General features: G+C 41.5%; 1 protein-coding gene across 6 annotated transcripts in view; it reads right to left on the minus strand.

Annotated features, from left to right (window-relative positions):
- MICU1 (mitochondrial calcium uptake 1) overlaps window positions 1–19905 on the minus strand; it is a 250752-nt gene that overhangs the window by 68255 nt on the left and 162592 nt on the right. For all 6 annotated transcript variants that reach the window (XM_038743822.1, XM_038743821.1, XM_038743820.1 and 3 more), the window contains 2 exons: window positions 17517–17599; window positions 9968–10165 (listed from right to left, as the gene is read on the minus strand). In XM_038743822.1, coding sequence (XP_038599750.1) covers window positions 9968–10165; window positions 17517–17599 — 281 coding nt within the window. The remainder of the gene's footprint in view (window positions 1–9967; window positions 10166–17516; window positions 17600–19905) is intronic.

Here is a 19905-nt window from a genome sequence, read left to right on the forward strand (position 1 = left end):
CTTCCCAATCACTCTCAGGATTGCACCTGGAGTGTCTCCAGTACACTACTAGTCTTGGTTACAGGAGGGAGAGTTAAGCAGCAGCATATCCAGTCCATTCCTAGATTGGGCAGTGGCTAGTGAGTGGAAGGCAATCTGCTACAAGTGAAAACTCACCTGTGCTGGGCAGCAGCAGCATGGGAGAGAGTCGAGGGTGGAGACTCAAGTTTACTGTGCGGAAGAAAGCAATGGTAAACCCCTTCCACATTTCTACCAAGAAAACTCTATGGCTAAATTACCAGAACAATTGCAGATAGAGAGTGGGGTGCTCTGGGAGAGATGTGTCCATGGAGTTGCTATGGGTCAGAGACGACTCAATGGCTTAAGACAAGACTGCCTTCCCAAGAGATAAGCAGAAATATCGAGTGAGTTCATGACAAGTTCTGTAACAGCAATACTCCGTTGCAGAAGTAAAGGAGCTTCCATCCTTCAAAATCCTTCTTTTGGCTCAAGTAGAGAAGCAGCCTGATTTAGTGGAAAAAGCATGGCCCTGAGAGTCAGAGGGCCTGGATTCTAATCCCAGCTGTGTCAAATGCTTGCTGTGTGACCTTGGGCAAATCACAACTTCTCTGAGCCTCAGTTCTCCTGTTCTCCTTCCTATTTAGGCTGTGAGCCCACTGTTGGGTAGGGACTGTCTCTATATGTTACCAATTTGTACTTCCCAAGCGCTTAGTACAGTGCTCTGCACATAGTAAGCGCTTAATACGATTGGATGATGATGATGATGGGACAAGGATTATGTCCAGCCTAATTCACTTGTATTTACCCCAGCACTTAAGCATAGTATTTGAAACATAGTAAAGCGCTTAACAAATACCATACAAAAATATTTAGGCAGGAAGAAAGTTCATTTAGTAGTTGATGTTCAGTACTGCAGCACCTTTTCCAGAACAAGCTGAATCCTGGAGAGCAGATTCATGTTAGCTCAAGAATCAGCTTCCTCTAGCACTGGATTTTGAGGCTTTGATTTCCCAGTGAAAATGAGAAACTCAGAAATCTTAATCTACTCAAGAGGAGACTGTGTAAGAAACAAAACCTAAATTGACTTGAAAATACCATGACAGTATCACTTCTTCCTGGAGATGGGAACTTTATTTTAACATAAACGAAAGGCTGCTAAAATGAACGGTCTGCTCTTTGTCATCTCTTGGTCTATTAGTGATGATAATATCATTTTCAGAAAGAACTAATTTTATGCCCAAATTACACATTAATGAAGGTGATCTTGGCAATGATGGCTCTGGCAGCAAAACTCTGTACTGGGAGTTCCATGACATGCCTCAACTCGAGGTAACAAGACACCCAATTTGCAGTCACTAGTTTGATTTGCACCTTTTAACAACATCCTTGATTTCTGGCTTTTTTTGCTGCTTTGTCATTAGAGATGGAAGAAAGTCCTCTGCACTGAAATACTGGAAATACTTCCTCAAGCATTATCAGCAATCATTGGTAATTATTTTTATACTTTTTACTCTAGAAAATTGTTTATCAATATCCAGTCAATAAGATCATAAGAAATAAAGGCTGTTTCCCTTTCAGACTTTGGAAGATACTGAAATACTGAAGGTATTGTTAAAGCTACAGAACTACACGGCAGTGGTTAAAGTTCATATCGCCAAGGAAATTAAGTAAGATTAAGAAGGAAGGCTAGAATGCCATTAAATCAATTCTTTTCTTCCCCCCAGAGCATCACTTAGGCCTTTTCAACTTTCGTCCATCTAGGCCCCCGTGGACAGATTAGGAGATTTTAAACCATTATCTGATTTTCAGGTTCATTCCTTTACACATGTAATCTGTGCCCTAGAAAAGGAGAACATCCATCTAGACCCCCATGGACAGATTAGGAGATTTTAAACCATTATCTGATTTTCAGGTTCATTCCTTTACACATAATCCGTGCCGTAGAAAAGGAGAACAGCTCATCGCATGGTGGGCAACTATCAACAAGGTGCATGAAGACAAAAGCTCTTCTGTGGAAAACAAGGAGAAAAATATGTCCCTGGGCTGCATTTTCTAAGGTGATTTCAAACGGAGAACCCACATTCAGGGCTGAAGACCTCATGGACTGTCAAAAAATCTTGTCAACTGTTAGAAACCTCATCCTCAGCTATTGTAAACTCTCTGCTTCACATTGCAGGCAAAGAGAGGCAGAAGTAAAGTGTTGAATCTCAAACCCACACATTCTTTTACTAGCATCACTTATGGAAGAAATGCAGAACCACTCTCTGGATTCACTACTAAACTGGGAGTCTGGAGGCTTGATTTTTTTTAATGGTATTTGTTAAGCGTTTATTATTTGCTAGGGGTGATAATTAAGCACTTGGATAGATACAAAATAATCAGGTTGGACACAGTCCCTGTCCCACACTGGGCTCACAGTCTTAATCCCCATTTCACAGATGAGGTAACTCAGGCACAGAGAAGTTAGGTGACTTTGCCAGGGTCACAGAATAGACACGTGGCAGAGCTGAGATTAGAACCCAGGCCCCCAACTCCCACACCCATGCTCTTTCTACTTGACCATGATGCAACTGATTGACTAATGGTGGATTTCCATCATTGGGCAAAACTCCTCATCTTGTTGCATCTCACTTCTCTGTAATGATAATGATAATCCTAATCATTGTTGTATTTGTTAAGCACTTATTACATGCCAAGCACTGTACTCAACACTGTGATAGATGCAAGATAATCAGGTCGGACACAGTCCCTATGCCACGTGGGGCTCACCACCTGTAGGAGAGAGACTCCAATGGCTTCTTGCCAAATCCAACGGCTCCTACTCTATCTTAATCCTCCTCGACCTCTCAGCTGCCTTCGACACTGTGGACCACCCCCTTCTCCTCAACACGCTATCCAACCTTGGCTTCACAGACTCCGTCCTCTCCTGGTTCTCCTCTTATCTCTCCGGCTGTTCATTCTCAGTCTCCTTTGCGGGCTCCTCCCCCAACTCCCATCCCCTTACTGTAGGAGTTCCTCAAGGGTCAGTTGTTGGTCCCCTTCTGTTCGCTATCTACACTCACTCCCTTGGTGAACTCATTCGGTCCCACAGCTTCAACTATCATTTCTACGCTGATGACACCCAAATCTACATCTCTGCCTCTGCTCTCTCTCCCTCCTTCCAGGCTTGTATCTCCTCCTGCCTTCAGGACATCTCCATCTGGATGTCTGCCTGCCATCTAAATCTCAATATGTCCAAGATTGAACTCCTTATCTTCCCTCCCAAACCCTGTCCTCTCCCTGACTTTCCTGTCACTGTAGACGGCATTACCATCCTTCCTGTCTTACAAGCCCGCAACCTTGGTGTCATCCTCGCCTCCGCTCTCTTGTTTACCCCACACATCCAGTCCATCACCAAAACCTGCCGGTCTCACCTCTGCAACATCGCCAAGATCTGCCCTTTCCTCTCCATCTAAACTGCTACCTTGCTGGTTCAATCTCTCATCCTATCCCGACTGGATTACTGCATCAGCCTCCTCTCTGATCTCCCATCCTCCTGTCTCTCCCCACTTCAGTCTATACTTCACTCTGCTGCCTGGATCATCTTTGTGCAGAAACGCTCTGGGCATGTTACTCCCCTCCTCAAAAATCTCCAGTAGCTGCCTGTCAACCTATGAATCAAGCAAAAAATCCTCACTCTCGGCTTCAAGGCTCTCCATCACTTCACCCCCTCCTTCTTCTCCTCCCTTCTCTCCTTCTCCAGCCCAGCCGGCACCCTCCGCTCCTCTGCTGTTAACCTCCTCACTGTGCCTCGTTCTCACCTGTCCCACTGTCAACCCCCAGCCCACATCCTTCCCCTGGCCTGGAATGCCCTCCCTCCACACAACCGCAAAGCTAGCTCTCTTCCTCCCTTCAAAGCCCTACTGAGAACTCACCTCCTAAAGGAGGCCTTCCCAGACTGAGCCCCCTTTTTCCTCTCCTCCTCCCCATCCCCCCCCGCCTTACCTCCTTCCCCTCCCTACAGCACCTGTCTATATGTTTGTACAGATTAATTACTCTATTTATTTTACTTGTACACATTTACTATTCTATTTTATTAATGATGTGCATCTAGCTTTATTTCTATTTATTCTGACAACTTGACACCTGTTCACATGCTTTGTTTTGTTGTCTGTCTCCCCCTTCTAGACTGTGAGCCCGTTGCTGGGTAGGGACTGTCTCTATATGTTGCCGACTTGTACTCCCCAAGCACTTAGTACAGTGCTCTGCACACAGTAAGCACTCAATAAATACGATTTAATGAATGAATGAACAGGATCTGAATCCTTATTTTACAGAAACCGGAAGGTGAGCGGCAGAGCCAGACTTAGAACCTGACTTCTAGGCCCGGTCTTGTTTCATTATTCCATGCTGCTTCTGGAGACTAGTTAAGGAAAAACGACTGGGGAAAAACAAGGAGGGGGGGGGAACTGAGTTTGTGAAAAACCATTTTCTTTGGAGATGACTTTCTTCTACAAGGAAAATTGATGAAGCCCTTATATTTCAGTCAGGTAAAAGTAGAAAAGAATATTTCTTGTTAACGTGGTAGAAGAAAGGAATTAGGGGTGTTTGGTTCATGAGAGGAAGGAACAACAGCAAAAGCAATGCACAATGGAAAAGGTCTACAAATAATCATTTCTGGGTGCTGACTGATTTTGCTGGATAATATTTCCAACTTGTGAAATGAGTGCTTAACAAATACCAAAGTTATTATTAAATTGGACAAAGAAGAAAGTTGACGTTCGCCACCTAATCTGCTGCCTCATTTGTAAGGGCAGGACTGATTTAATTATTCCTAAATCAAGTCTGATAAATGTGTGCTTAGTCTCACCTTCAATGTTTCCAGAGAAGATCTTTCCAATAACTCCTTTGGGGCATCCAAGGGTGAAGCTGTTGTCATAGTTCAAAAGGTTTTCCTTGATATTTAACTTAACCTCCCCCAGTGTGGCTTAAACTGTATTACTTCTTGTTCTACTCTCTTACACTGAGAACAATCAGCTTGTGGTGGTTTATTGCTGGAAATTACATATTTGCAGAGAGTTATGTTTCCCCTTTGTTTTCTTTTCCCACTGAGAATGTCTATTTACTTTCATTTTTCCTCGTGCAGGCTTGCAAAATGAGGAGGCTTTTTCCCATTTTGCTGCCCTCCTCTGAATTCTATCCTATTAGTCTACTGTGAAAAATGCATAAAATGCATGGTTCTCAAAGTCTAAAAAAGGGTATAATTTTATTGCCGAGCCTCAATCCAATATTGTTTCTCATCCCCGCATCGGACCACTCTGCAGTTTCACTTTTCCTTTATTAGCCAGTCAGTTCTCTCTGCATGCTCCAGAAATTGCTAATTCCCTTCCTACACCACCAACAAGTTTTCTCCTTTCAAGCTAACTTTCTAACTGGTCTTCATTTTTCACTCTCCTGCTTTCATCTCCTCAGTCATGTTGTTCCCCCAGCCTTGAATTTCCTCTCTCCCTTCCCTTAATCCAAAAGGCAACACAGCACTTCCGACATTTAATTTCTTCTTAAAATCCCATCTCCTCCAACAGGCTTTCCTACATTAGTTCCCAGCCCCCAAAATCACACAACTCACCGGCAATCTCTACCACTTATGCACTTATACCTGTCGAGTATTTTTATATATAGGTTATATATGTTACCTATCATGACTGTTCTATTTGTAAATAGCAGAGAGGCAAGGAATCCTAGTGGAAAGAACATAGGTCTGGAAGTGAGGAGACCTATATTTTAATCCCAGCTCTACTACTTGCCTGTTGTGTGACCCTGGGCAAGTCACTTAACTTCTCTGTGCTAATTTCCATTGTAAAAATGGGGATAAGATACCTGTTTATTTCTATTAATGTTTATTTCCCTCCAATAGACTATAAGCTCATTGTGGGCAGGGGATGTGTCTGCCAACTCTGCTGTACTGCACTCTTGCAAACATTTAAGACAGTGCTCTGCACATAGTAAGCATTTGATAAATACCAATGATACTGTTATTATGAAGATGATGATTGCATTTGTTAAGCACTTACTGAGTGTCAAGCACTGTTCTAAATACTAGGGTAGACCCAAGGTTTGGACATACGGGGAACAGGTATTAAATCCTCATTTTACAGCTGAGGGAACTGAGACACAGAGAAGGTGACTTACCTTCTTGCCCAAAGTCACACAGCAAGCAATTGACAGCGTGGGATTAGAACCCAGATCCTCTGTTCTCCTTCCTGCTTAGACTATGAGCCCCATGGGGAAGAGGGGCTGTGTCTTAACTGCTTATATTGTATATCTACGCCAAAACATAGTATATAGTGCATGGGGCACACTTAGTGTTTAACAAATATTACAAGTATTATTATTTTCACGTCTGTCTCTCTATTAGAATGTAAGTACTTGTGAGCAGGGAATGTGTCACTTCTGGGTTTTGCGCTTAGTACGGTGCACTGCATCAGTGAGTCCTCAATAAATACTATTACTATGCTTCTTACTCCCTCCAGCCTATGATGCATTTCTTAAACAGTTTTTTATTTACTCAATTTATCAGAAGGAGATTAAAATGAATTATATTCTTCTAAAGAATCACTAACAACTTCCCATCTTCCCACTTTGACACCCTTCTCTCCAGCTTTCTAGAACCAAACGCATCTACTGACCAGATTAAGATCCTCTGACTCTAAACTCTTTGTAGGCAGGGAATGTGTCTACCAATTCTGTTACGTTGTACTCTCCGAAGTGCCTAGTATAGTGCTCTGCACGTAGTAAGTGCTCAATCAAAATGATTGATTGACCTGGAATGGATGATTTAGGGACCCCACTCAAAAATACCTCCTAGCCTTTATTTCAGATTATCTTTTAAAAATAGCTGGCAATTGACTTTGAATCTGCTTCACTTAAGTTCACTTTTTTCCTAGCATTCCTAGGAGGTAAAAAGCTGAAACTGTAACAAAGAAATTCTTCAAGAATCAAGCAATCTGGCCTCTAAATTTCCATATTCACCAAACAGATTACCTTTATGGGGAAAATTAGTAATACCTTATTTGCCAAGCCCAGAAGAGCTTTCTCCCTTCTCCACTTCAACCTGAGCAAGGAAGGAGCTGGAGGGAGTCAAGAAGTCTGGATTTTATACCTGTGTGTCACAGCTTCACCAAAATGAAGGTCATTTTATCTTAGTCTACCTTAAAAAAATTAGTTCCCTCACCTATGATCCTAAATGATAACAATATAGGTGCAAAGATGGTTCAATCTTTTACATGGGCTATCTGGGGAATAGAAAATAAATTGCCATATGCAAGAATCTAACACTCAGGAGACAAATCAGTAGCTATTAACACCTACACCTACATTTTACTCCTGGCTGTGTTTCAAAATTCTGAAAAACAATAGAAAAATATATGTTCTTTTTGATTCCTTTTATCCAGAGGGTCTCCAACAGTTTCAACTCAAGGCAAGATAAGTGCTTAAAGATCTCATAAGGGAAACATTTTTGAAGGGGAAGTGGTCATGGAATCACTTCTAATCCCCCAACATGGGAAGAGGTGTCGCCCTGCAGGACAAGGAACCTTTTTCTTTTTGCTAAATGACACCAAAACCAGTGAGGATAAGTTCATTCAAAGGCTCTGGTGTTATGAGGATTGAGCCTGGGTCTCGGAGTTGACACCTGTCCACATGTTTTGTTTTGTTGTCTGTCTCCCCCTCCTAGACTGTGAGCCCATTGTTGGGTAGGAACCGTCTCTATATGTTGCCAACTTGTACTTCCCAAGCGCTTAGTACAATGCTCTGCACACAGTAAGCACTCAATAAATACGATTGAATGAATCAGAGACCTTCTTATTTGAACCTCTTAGCAAAGTAATTCAGTGGATCCTCCAGAGAGCCCGAGTCAAGACTGGAAGGTAACCATTCCCAGCTCATATGCACACGGGTTATACTGAATATTCTAATTTTCCTCTTTTGTGGGGATTTTAAGAGCTGTTGATGTCTCAAGGCTAATCAATCATAAATGGACGTGGGTCATGACCTACATATTATACAAAGGGGAGCTTTGCAAAGGATTTTTTCAGGTCAGACTGTGTCAGATCTGATTAACTACCCCCGTGCTTGACACATAGTAAACCCTTAACGAATACTTTTTTTTCCATAAGTCTAATACAAGAATAACTGGAATCCATTTAGGACTTATTATCAGACAAGTCAGCATTGCCTCATTAATCTGAAATGATGCATGGCTCCTTGAAAATGAACATGAACATGAAAATAACGTTTTTTTGGTATTTGTTAAGCACTTAAGCACTGGGATAGAAGAAAGACAAATGTGTCGGTCACAGCCTGTCCCACATAGGGCTCACAGTCTCAAACTCAATTTTACAGAAGAGGTAACTGAGGCACAAAGAAGTTAAGTGACTTGGCCAAGGTCACCCAGAAGACCTCTGATCCCCAGAACTCCTTCTACTAGGCCACACCACTTCTCACATGAGAACATCTAATTCCTTTTCTCTTGAACATTTTGTTTTTCCCTACAGGAATGTAAACTACCAGTATTTCTGCTTTTTTGGTCCCTAATGCAACTGTACTTATTCACTAAACATTAGCTGTTGAAGATTAAAGTCAATAAGTCAAAGAACTAGATTTGCATAAAGTCAAGAATGGAAACACTTCTTTACCTGGTGGATGGTAAACACACAGAACTTATTCCCGCAGGAAGTTGTCCAGGTGAAAACTATTAACAGGTCCAGGAAGGCTTTAGTCTAGCTCACAGATGAGTGATATAATGGATTATGGCTACAGAAGGGAGCATAGCAGATGAGGGGGAAGTCAAGGATGGGTATCGAAGAGGGCAACCAATTCATAGCTCACCCAGGTGTTCTGATACCAATGATAAAAACAGAATGCTAGCCTGGGTAAGCTACTGCTCAGGCCCAGTTAAGGAAATTTCTCATCTTCATTCTGCTATTAAGCACTTAGTACAGTGCTCTGCACATAATAAGTACTCAATAAATACGACTGAATGAATTCCTATGCAAGAATCACCCTTTTCTAATCAATACCTATATATGGTCTTCAATAAGTTCAGAGTAAGTGGCAGGTTTCTAGGACAGATGGGAGTTAAGGCAAATGTAATGATTCTTGCATCCCTTCAGTGAAGTTCTATACACAAACAGCATTCTTGTCAAATTGCTTAGGTAAGGCAATATAAATTGTTTAGAGAAACGGAACAAAAACAATGAAAGCCCCCATGATCATAGTTTGAAGGGAATTCCACCACAGAGACAACAAAGTAAGATTCAAATGCACTTGAAGACGGGTGGTTAAATCATGGGTGAAGTTCAAAAAAAAAAAGAAAGAAATGTCTTTTCTCTTAAAAATGTACTGAATTCAGTGAAATCTAAAGCCCAGCAAGAAACCCAGGCTAACTGGAGAAGGTCCTTCCTTCATTTTGAGACTCTGCATATTCAACTATTTTTTTTTCTTCTGTAGTATATTCTGAAGATTTATCTCCTGTTTTTTTGCTGGTTTCCAGGCAAGAAATTTGGATCAGGGGCAAAGTGAGATTTGTTCCCATCTCCAAATTCATCAAACTGGCTAGCCTATGCAAGACAACTGTGATTACATACATCCTGGTTTCTTGCTCCCATGAGATTTGGAAAAGGCATATTTGATGTTTTGCACTTTTTTCCACTATGAGTTATTTCTTACTTGCGCCTGAATTCATTCATTCATTCAATTGCATTTATTGGGTGCATACTGTGTGCACAGCACTGTACCAAGTGCTTGGGAAGTACGAATCGGCAACATATAGAGTGATAGATCACTGAATAGGTTTAAATCAACTGGCTCCCTGAAGCAGAAAGAGGCCAATGCCAGTCCACAGACTTAATTCCAATTCCACTCATGTTGCTTTAAACTCAGGGAATAGTGTACGAATGGAATATCCTCAATTGGCCCAACAAATACTCACCTCTAACTTCAGAACGTCATGCTGCAGTTTGCGCTGAAACTCCAAGAAGTTTTTGATTGTCAGCTTCCCTTTGAGATCGGCTCCAAAAAAGTAAGTTGTCAGAGCTGAACACAAGCCAGATTTGAGGGTGTTACCAGTGGTGGAACGGTCTCTGTGACGCATCCCCATGCTGGTTTGGGAACGAATGATGCTCTGAACCTAGAAGGGGAGACAAAATCATCCAAAAATTATACAGTGAAATTAACGATGACACCATTCCAGAAACAAGATAATAATGATAATCGTATTTCTTAAGTGTTTCCTGTTTGCCTCCAGGCACTGTACTGAGGGCTGGGGTGGATACAAGCAAATCGAGCTGGACAAAGTCCCTGTTCCTCTTGGGGCTCACAGTCTCAATCCCCATTTTACGGACGGGGTAGCTGAGGCACAGAGCAGTGAAGTGACTTGCCAAGCTTGTGTGGCTCACGGGACAATGGGTCACAGCGCAGAGGAGCCAGAGGAAGATGCAGCTGAGGCACCCCTCTTCTTATTATTATGATAATAATTTTATTTGTTAAGCATCTACTATGTGCTAAGAACTGCACTAAGCACGGGGATAGGTACAAGACAATCGGGTCGGACGTGGTCTCTGTCCCACATAGGGCTCACATTCTAAGAATCTAGTCTTTCTTCCTGTGGGCCTCTGCTGCTACCAATGATGTGCAAAACTGCTAGGGCTCAGCTCTCCAGGCAGCCCACAGGCTGAAAAATCGAGGAGAATGGTGGCAGCAACAGCTGCTGCAGCCCAGAGCAAGCAGCGTGGGTAGTTTAGGCAAATAGAGAGGGAAAGATGCTCTCAATGCATCTCTCTGGCCGCCGTGTCCTTATCACAAGAGAAGTAGTGTGGCCTAATGGATAGAGCACAGGCCTGGGAATCAGGACGGCCAAGGTTCTAATTCTGACAGTGCCACTTGTCTGCTTTGTGATCTTGGGCAAGTCACTTAACTTCTCTGTGCCTCAGTACCTCATCTGGAAAATGGGGTTTAAGACTGTGAGCCCCACGTGGGACCCAGACTGCGTCCAATACGATTGGCTTGTATCTATCCCAGCGCTTAGTACAGTAGCTGGCACACAATACGTTCTTAACAAATACCATTAAAATAAGCGAAAAACAACCCCCAAAAAACAACATTTACAAGACAGAGGGAACAACAGTGTGAGAGAGAATATGCCTCCCTGACTAACTCTCTCTTTCCCTTTTCACCTTCTACCATGTTTCTTGATCAGTCTATTCCTGCTTTATCTGTCTCTCTTTCCCCACCATCTTTGTCCCTTCTTTCAACCCCTGGAAGCTCTCTCCTTCTCCTTCCTTTTTTCACCCCTTTGTTCTTAGATTACTGTTCTTATCCTGCATAAAAGCCTCATCAGTTAATACTGCATCTGCAAAAAAATTATAGTCCCAGCCACAAAATTTCCATTCATTCTATTCAATATGGCATTATGTTAATAATTTCCCAAATAATGCAGCAGGAATTTTCTAATTTTAAAAAGTGTGCTCAATATATGATTGCATAACTCATAATGTGGTCCTTCCTGGAGATGAGTTTGACATGTCTGCCCTAGGGAAATTTTTGGATTTTCTGAAATCAGTGTTTCCTCCTAACTTTGAAAATCTTTTTCTGAGGGGAACGGCAGACCCAGTGGACAATAATCGTCCCCTAAAAGATGAAATGTATTATCTTGAAAGATTTTCCAAAAATTTAACAAGCCTCCTGTGGTGACTCAATGGCTTATGCTGATGAATCGATAATATGTTTGAAATCTCCCTGATCCTTAGTAGGCAAGCACACTGGTTTCTCCAAGTAGTGTGGTGAGCCACTGGAGTCCAGAGGTGCATTTAAAGTCATATATGTGGATAGTCACTTAAATGTGAGATATTTTAAAAAAAGATCTTGGACTGTCAACCAGTTCCCAGGTGGGAAACGTTTCCTCCAAACCACAAGGTCTTTCTCCTCATTTCCAGACACGAAACAAAGTAATTCCGAACAATTGTGAAAGACTGTAAAATGTCATAACAAGGAACTACACCCAAACTTGGGCTAACAGTGTCTAAATGAACAAAATGAGAAAAACACAACCCACAGATTTCATTTTTCTAGTTTAAATGTAAAACTGTTACCTAATTTGCCTAAAAAGATTTTTACAAGTGAAATGAACAAAATTTACACTTTGCTGCTGTGAATTTTATTTTTGATTACGCGCCCAACGCTGGGATTCTTCAATTACCAAAGGTTCCCACCCACCCACTTGTTTTAGAGTCTGTTACCCACTTGGATGAATCTTCATGAAACAGGCTTTCAGTGAGTTGAAGCTCTTAAATCCCAAAATACCCATACTGATCTGAATCTGGCAACAAATCCTGTTGGTCTCACCTTCACAACATCGCTAAGACCTGCTCTTTCCTCTCCATCCAAACCACTCCCACATTAATACAACTGCTCATCCTAGCTCGCCTGGATTGCTGCATCAGCCTCCTTTCTGACATCCCAATCGCCTGCCTCTCCACTCGTCCATACCACTCTGCTGCCCAGATTATCTTTCTGCATAAACGTTCAGGGCATGTCCTCCTCCTCAAAAATCTCCAGTGATTGCCTATCCACCTGTGTATCAAACAAAAATGCCTGACTATTGGCTTCAAAGCTCTCCATCACCTTGCCCCTTCTTACCTCACCTCTCTTTTCTCCTTCTACAACCCAGCCCACATACTTCGCTCCTCTGGTGCTAACCTTCTCAGCATGCCTCGATCTCACCTGCCTCGCCACGGATCCCTAGCTCACCTCCTACCTCTGGCCTAAAACACCCTACATCCTCAAATCCACCAGACGATTACTCTCCCCTCGCTTCAAGGCCCTACTGAAGGCGCAAGAGGCCTTCCCAGACTAAGTCCCTCTTTTCCTCAAATCACCATGACTCGCTCCCTTTGCTCTTCCCCCATCTCCCCGCCCCACAGCACTTATGTATATATCTGTAGACTCTAGACTGTGAGCTCATTGTGGGCAGGGACTGTCTCTCTTCATTGCTGTACTGTACTTCCCCAAGCGCTTAGTACAGTGCTCTGCATGCAGTAAGCGCTCAATAATGGGCTTTGGAGTCAGAGGTCATGGGTTCAAATCCCGACTCCACCCCTTGTCAGCTGTGTGACTTTGGGCAAGTCACTTAACTTCTCTGAGCCTCAGTTCCCTCATCTGTAAAATGGGGATGAAGACTGTGAGCCCCACATGGGACAACTTGATCACCTTGTAACCTCCCCTGCGCTTAGAACACTTTTATTACTCTATTTATTTATTTTACTTTTTATTACTCTATTTGTTTTACTTTTTATTACTCTATTTTACTTTTTATTACTCTATTATTTATTTTACTTTTTATTACTCTATTTATTTTACTTTTACATATCTATTCTATTTATTTTATTTTGTTAGTATGTTTGGTTTTGTTCTCTGTCTCCCCCTTTTAGACTGTGAGCCCACTGGGACTGTCTCTATATGTTGCCAACTTGTACTTCCCAAGCGCTTAGTACAGTGCTCTGCACACAGCAAGCGCTCAATAAATACGATTGATTGATTTATTGATTGATTGCACATAGTAAGCGCTTAATAAATGTCATTGTTAAATAAGACTGAATGAATGAATGAATCTGAGTTTAGGGACTTAGTTACTTTTTTGTTTTTTTAGCTCCCACAGTTTAGTATGCACACCTCAACTACATTTGGAATTCGGCATCTTTTTTTTAAAAGTGTGATGCCCAAGTTCATGATCAACCTAATAAGAACAGGATGTTCTGCTCTGGTTATGCAAAAGTTTTACCAAAAAAGGGCTGTAACTCATAGCAACTGAATTATGTCTTCAATCCACATTTCTGAAAATGGATCATCTAGGACTTAGGCTGAAATGTCAGGTAAACCTAAAGGCCCACATTTATTCTGGAATCAGTGTGGCCTAGGGGAAAAACATAGGCCTGGGAGTTAGAGCATCTGGGTTCTAATCCCGGCTCCGCCACTTGACTTCTGTGTGACTTTGGGCAAGTCACTACTTTTCTGTGCTTCAGTTACCTCATCTGTAAAGTGGGGATTATGACTGTGAACCCTACATGGGTTATGGACTGTGTCTAACCTGACTGTACAAGTGCTTAGTACAGTGCCTGGCACGCAGTGAGCACTTAAACACCATAAAAAAAAATCAATCAGCTAGAGAAGTTGGCTATTTCAAGACCAGAAATAATGCAACTCCTTTCTTCTCTGGTCACTGGACTGCCCCTGCAGAAATAGTCTGTTTATTTGTACATATTTATTCTATTTATTTTATTTCATTAATATGTTTTGTTTTGTTCTCTGTCTCCCCCTTCTAGACTGTGAGCCCACTCACTGTTGGGTAGGGACCATCTCTATATGTTGCCAACTTGTACTTCCCAAGCGCTTAGTACAGTGCTCTGCACACAGTAAGCACTCAATAAATATGATTGAATGGTACTGTCAGCCTATCAGACAAATGTGAACATGTGATTCTAAACAGAACAAGGGAGTACTTTGAGGAAGGAAATTATGGCAACCCAATGGGCACAGGTCAAGGCCCAAAAAGACTTTTCTTTATTTGTAAAAGTGATTTGCTTGGCATGAATTCTTTTTTTTTGACGGAACATTAAAGAAAGTACTTCTCCTACTTTTCCTAAAGCGAAAGATTGAGAAAGAGCTCTAATATGTTTTTCAGAATTCTTTTATTGTCCATGTGATCACTTTCCTTCAGTGTTTGACACATTTTAGAAACAATTCTTTTGGGACACCTGCCTTTTAACTTCCATTATTAAAAGTGAACCATTAGACTCCATTAAGAAATACACAGTAAAATACCCCATTTTCACCCCCAGTCCACACAAATGGTCAGTCCCTCCTCCAAGAGACCTTCCCGAACTAAGCCCCCCTTTCCTCTGCTCCCCCTCCGTTACTCATCAACAAATCTATAATTATATTTATTTATATTAATGCTTGTTTACTTGTTTTGATGTGTATATAGCTATAATTCTATTTATTTACATTGATGCTATCGAGGCCTGTTTACTTGTTTTGATACCTGTTTCCCTGCTTCTAGACTGTAATCCTGCTGTGGGCAGGGATGGTCTCTTTTTATTGCTGAACTGTACTTTCCAAGTGCTTAGTAAGTGCCTTGTACTCAGTAAATACCACTGAATGAATGAATGAATCTTTCCATCACAACACCTCTGTGAGTTCAGGATGGCCATCCTTTAGTTTCCCCCATCTCATAATTGGACAAACAAGCAGAGAGCAGAAATATGACTTTGCAAATCTTAGCAGTTCAGTGGCAAAGCCGAATACAAAATCTAGGTGTCCTGATTCTAAATCCAGTTCCAGTTTCTAGAATATTCCACTTCATTAACTACGGTGAAGTAATATGTTGGGTTCTAAAAAGACAACAAATTGGGTCAATGAACACTGATTTTGTGTATTAAATCATTAACGTGCATAAATGAGGTATGCTTTATAGTGCAACGCATTCAATATTTGTGTTTGATTATGTTTTGGAATCTACTTTCACTTGTTACTTTGGAAATATATTAGAAAAAAAATCTACTAGATTACAGAAGACAGAATCACGGAGAACCAATTAGGACTGCTGGGGACAAATACTTAACTTATTTTAGATCGTTTACCCTGAATTTTGCCCTTTTACTTTCCAATCTCTTGACATTCCGACAAACTGTTTACCTTGCCTTCCTGGGAAAGCATCGCCTCTTTAATCAGTTTTACAACTCTGGAGGTTTCCTATCGTTTAGCAGGTAGACATTTCTCATAGTCCCAAGCAGTTAAGGTTATTTTCCACTTTAAGCAGCGGCCCACACACACATGGAGAAACTTTGGGCCACTCAGTAGCAATTGCCTGTCTCTCCTTTCCATATGGAGGCTGTTGGGAAATATTCCTCTGCCGTGGGGCTCCCCAGGTCAACATTAAACTGGGATGGGATAGGGACTGTGTCCACCCCAATTTGCTTGCATGCACCCCAGCGCTTAGAACAGTGTCTTGCACACAGTAAGCGCTTAACAAATACCATAATTATTGTTATTATTATTTAATCATCGTTGAGGTCTAATCTAATGGAGAGAGGGGTTGTATTGGGCAGTGCAGTAGCTGGAAGCCCTCAGAACCAAACAGTCCGCAATTTACCTTGCATTTACCCTACTGCTTGGCGGAATACGGAAATAATTGTATAATAATAATACGGAAATAATTCCGTGCTTAATACGGAAATAATGATACAAATACGTTTCCGCAGACAAAAGGCACAAATAATTAGGATCCAGAAAAGCAATTATAAAAAGCAAATGTGCTCAAAATGATGATGGTTAAGGTAGTGGTCTGATGGAAGCAGCTTCCTGAATCCAGATATGCCACCAGGGAGATGGAAATTTTTCTTGTCATGGGAATATCTCAGCCCACACCCTTCCCGAGTTATTAGAGTGGCTCGGAAAGATGTTAAGTGGAAACAAGGAATTTAGAGTACAAGTCAGTGGGACAATTGCATAACCTGGTTCTAAAATATTTGGATCATCAGTTAGAATTACTCTTTTCAGGCTGTGATAGATTAAAGTTATTAAATTCAGTAAATAGTTTCTTCCCCAGTTCTAATCTGAGAATCTGTTTTTAGATTTAGGTCACTTGGTCTCCAGAACAAGTCAAACTTCTTTATAAAACATTTCCCATCAAGGAAAGCATTCACAGATCATTTTAAAGTCTTTTGAGCTTTTAGTGGCTTCAAATTATATAGGTATTATTTTTACTCACCAGTTATTTCCCTTTTTATTTCATTCCTGATACCATGCTGTATATCTTCACTGAGAATCAATCTGGTCACTGCATGATTTTATTAAACAACAAAGTTGCTTATTGACAAAATCTAAGTATAAGTTTGTCTCTCATGCTCTGGACTTGATTTCTGCTTGCTCTCCCAGTATTGTCTCACTCTAGAACATTCCCTTCCTAGTTATACTATTATAACTGTACACCTTGGAAAACTTCAATTTGGTGATATAAGTATGCTCCTCTTTTTACCTGATGAATGAACTACATATTGTAATAATAACAATAATAATAATAACTGTGATATTTGTTAAGCGCTTACTATGTGCCAGGCACTATTCTGAGCGCTGGGGTAGATTCAAGATAATCGGGTTGGACGTAGTCCCCGTCCCACATAGGGCTCACAGTCTTAATTCCCATTTTACATGGGAGAACTGAGGCACAGAGAAGTGAAGTGACTTGCCCAGGGTCACACCGCAGAGACGTGATGGAGCTGGGATTAGAACCCAGGTCCTTCTAACTCACAGGCCTGTGTTTTATAATAATAATAATGATGGTATTTGTTAGGCGCTTACTATGTGCCAAGCACTGTTCTAAGCACTGGGTTTTTTATCCACTAGCCCACACTGCTCACATAAGCAAAGACTTTTGGGTACACAATAGATGTAAAATACATTATAAGACTTTCTAGGAAACTTACCTGTTCGAATTCCTCCATATCCACTTCTCCATCTCCATTCAGGTCAAACATCTTGAAGGCAATTTCAAAATTTCTCTGAGGAGCTGTATGTAAAGAAAATATCATTAGAAGACAATGACCAACGGCTCCATTCACTCACTTTAGAAACGGAACAGCAGAAATGGCTTAGAAATTTGGTTTGGGTATTAAATTCCCCCCTATAGGACTAGCACCATCACTTTTCTGTAATCCCCTTTTAAAACAAGAGTAGACCTTGTTATTACCTTATATTTAACACTCCCCTGGGATCAGGCACTTCAGAAGAGGCCTCCTTTGTTGCGATGCCTTCCTTTTAGTGCTCTTTTTTTGACAGAATCATTGGATTTTAACACCGATATTACAAACTTTGCTCTCTCACTTCAAATAACAATGCAAAGTTTACCATGGCTTAAACAGTTCCCTTCAAAATATTCTGATTCAAATATAGGGAGAAGAGTCCATTTCAACCTAAGCATCGAGGATGAGAGGTCTATTTAGCATAACTGATGACAGACTTCTGTTGGACGGCCTTTTTGCTAGAGTGTGAAAGGAAACACACTGAAAATAGAATACTGTATTAATATAAGTACACCTCTAAAAGAAGCCCTGCTGTTGAGCGCTGCTCTGGGAATTGGGAAGCCTGACTTTTGCCAGTTATGTTCAATCAGTAGTGAAGCATTCTGTGAAATGAAATAGCCCAGCAGGAATACCGAAGAATAGTGGCTGCGTGTACGTACGTACGTATGTATGCACGCACGCACACACTCTCTCTCTCTCTCTCCCCTATTTAGCACTTACTGTGGGCAGAGCACTGTATTAAGCACTTGGGAGAGAGTGATACAACAATAAAGACACATTCCCTGCCCACAACAAGCTACACGGCAGGCTTACAGCCCAGAGGATGAGCTTACAGAATTCAAAAGTGCTTAACACATCTCACCGTTGACTGGGGAAGACCTTACTCATATATGTATACATATATACATACACAAATATGTATACATATATACACATACAAATGTGTATACATACACATTGAGAAGCAGCGTGGCCTAGTGACAAGAGCACGGGCTTGGGAGTCAGAGGCCATGGGTTCTAATCCAGGCTCTGCCGCTTGTCTGCTGTGAGACTTTGGGCAAGTCACTCCACTGCTCTATGCCTCAGTTACCTCATCTGTAAAATGGGAATTAAGACTGTGAGCCCCACATGGGACAACCTGATCACCTTGTATCTACCCCAGCGCTTAGAACAGTGCTTGGCACATAGTAAGCGCTTAACAAATACCATCATTATTACACACACACACACACACACACACACACACACACACGCACATAAACACATATATGGTATTTATTGAGTGCTTACTGTGTGCAGAGCACTGTATCTGGGTAGCAAAATGTGCGTCAGCTACCAAAGCAAGTGCCTGCTGGGTCATCGTGCTAAGACATATTGGACATATTTATTACTCTATTTATTTATTTTACTTGTACATATCTATTCTATTTATTTTATTTTGTTAGTATGTTTGGTTTTGTTCTCTGTCTCCCCCTTTTAGACTGTGAGCCCACCGTTGGGTAGGGATTGTCTCTATATGTTGCCAACTTGTACTTCCCAAGCGCTTAGTACAGTGCTCTGCACACAGTAAGCGCTCAATAAATACGATTGATTGATTGATTGATGATCAAGCTCTGGCACTATGCTGTGTACGGCTCACTCTTAAATGGATTTTCAATGTAAAAAATAAATAAATAAATAAAAATCTTCCCAGGGTCTTTGCCGTATGCTGCACTCTTGCCTGCCTATTCACTTGTGTTACTCCATGCCCCGGTGGGAATACGACAGGAGGGAAAGAAAGACTGTGAAGGACACTGCGTAAGTCACTAGCACCAAAACCAATTCCTCTGTGCAGGTTCTCGGTCCTGTAATCTCGGGAATGAGGTTCATCCATCCTCTTTGGGAGACTCTTTCGCACACATTAAAAATCCAATTCAAATCTTTCATTATTAGTACATATAACACAACTCGATCATCATGTAACTACATTCACTGTGCTTTTTAATCACAGTGGGGGAGGGGGGAGAGGAAGGAGGGGTTAACTACACTTAACTTAGTTGCTCTTTCACTTACCACTCTCTATTCATGGAACTCACTGAAGTGCTAAGGTATAGCAGTACTGCCAATATAAGTGGCAGATTAAGCTCTTGCCATGTGTTTTTTCTGTGCATTAGTGACTATCTTTGGGGTTACTAACCTGTAGGCTGTACGATCGTTGTGGGCAGGGAATGTGCCTACTAACTTCGATGTATGGTAATAACTGTAGTATTTGTTAAGCACTTTAATATGTGTCAGGCATTGTACTAAGCGCTGG

The sequence above is a fragment of the Tachyglossus aculeatus genome, chromosome 3 (genome assembly GCF_015852505.1).
Source record: "Tachyglossus aculeatus isolate mTacAcu1 chromosome 3, mTacAcu1.pri, whole genome shotgun sequence".
Classification (NCBI taxonomy): domain Eukaryota; kingdom Metazoa; phylum Chordata; class Mammalia; order Monotremata; family Tachyglossidae; genus Tachyglossus; species Tachyglossus aculeatus.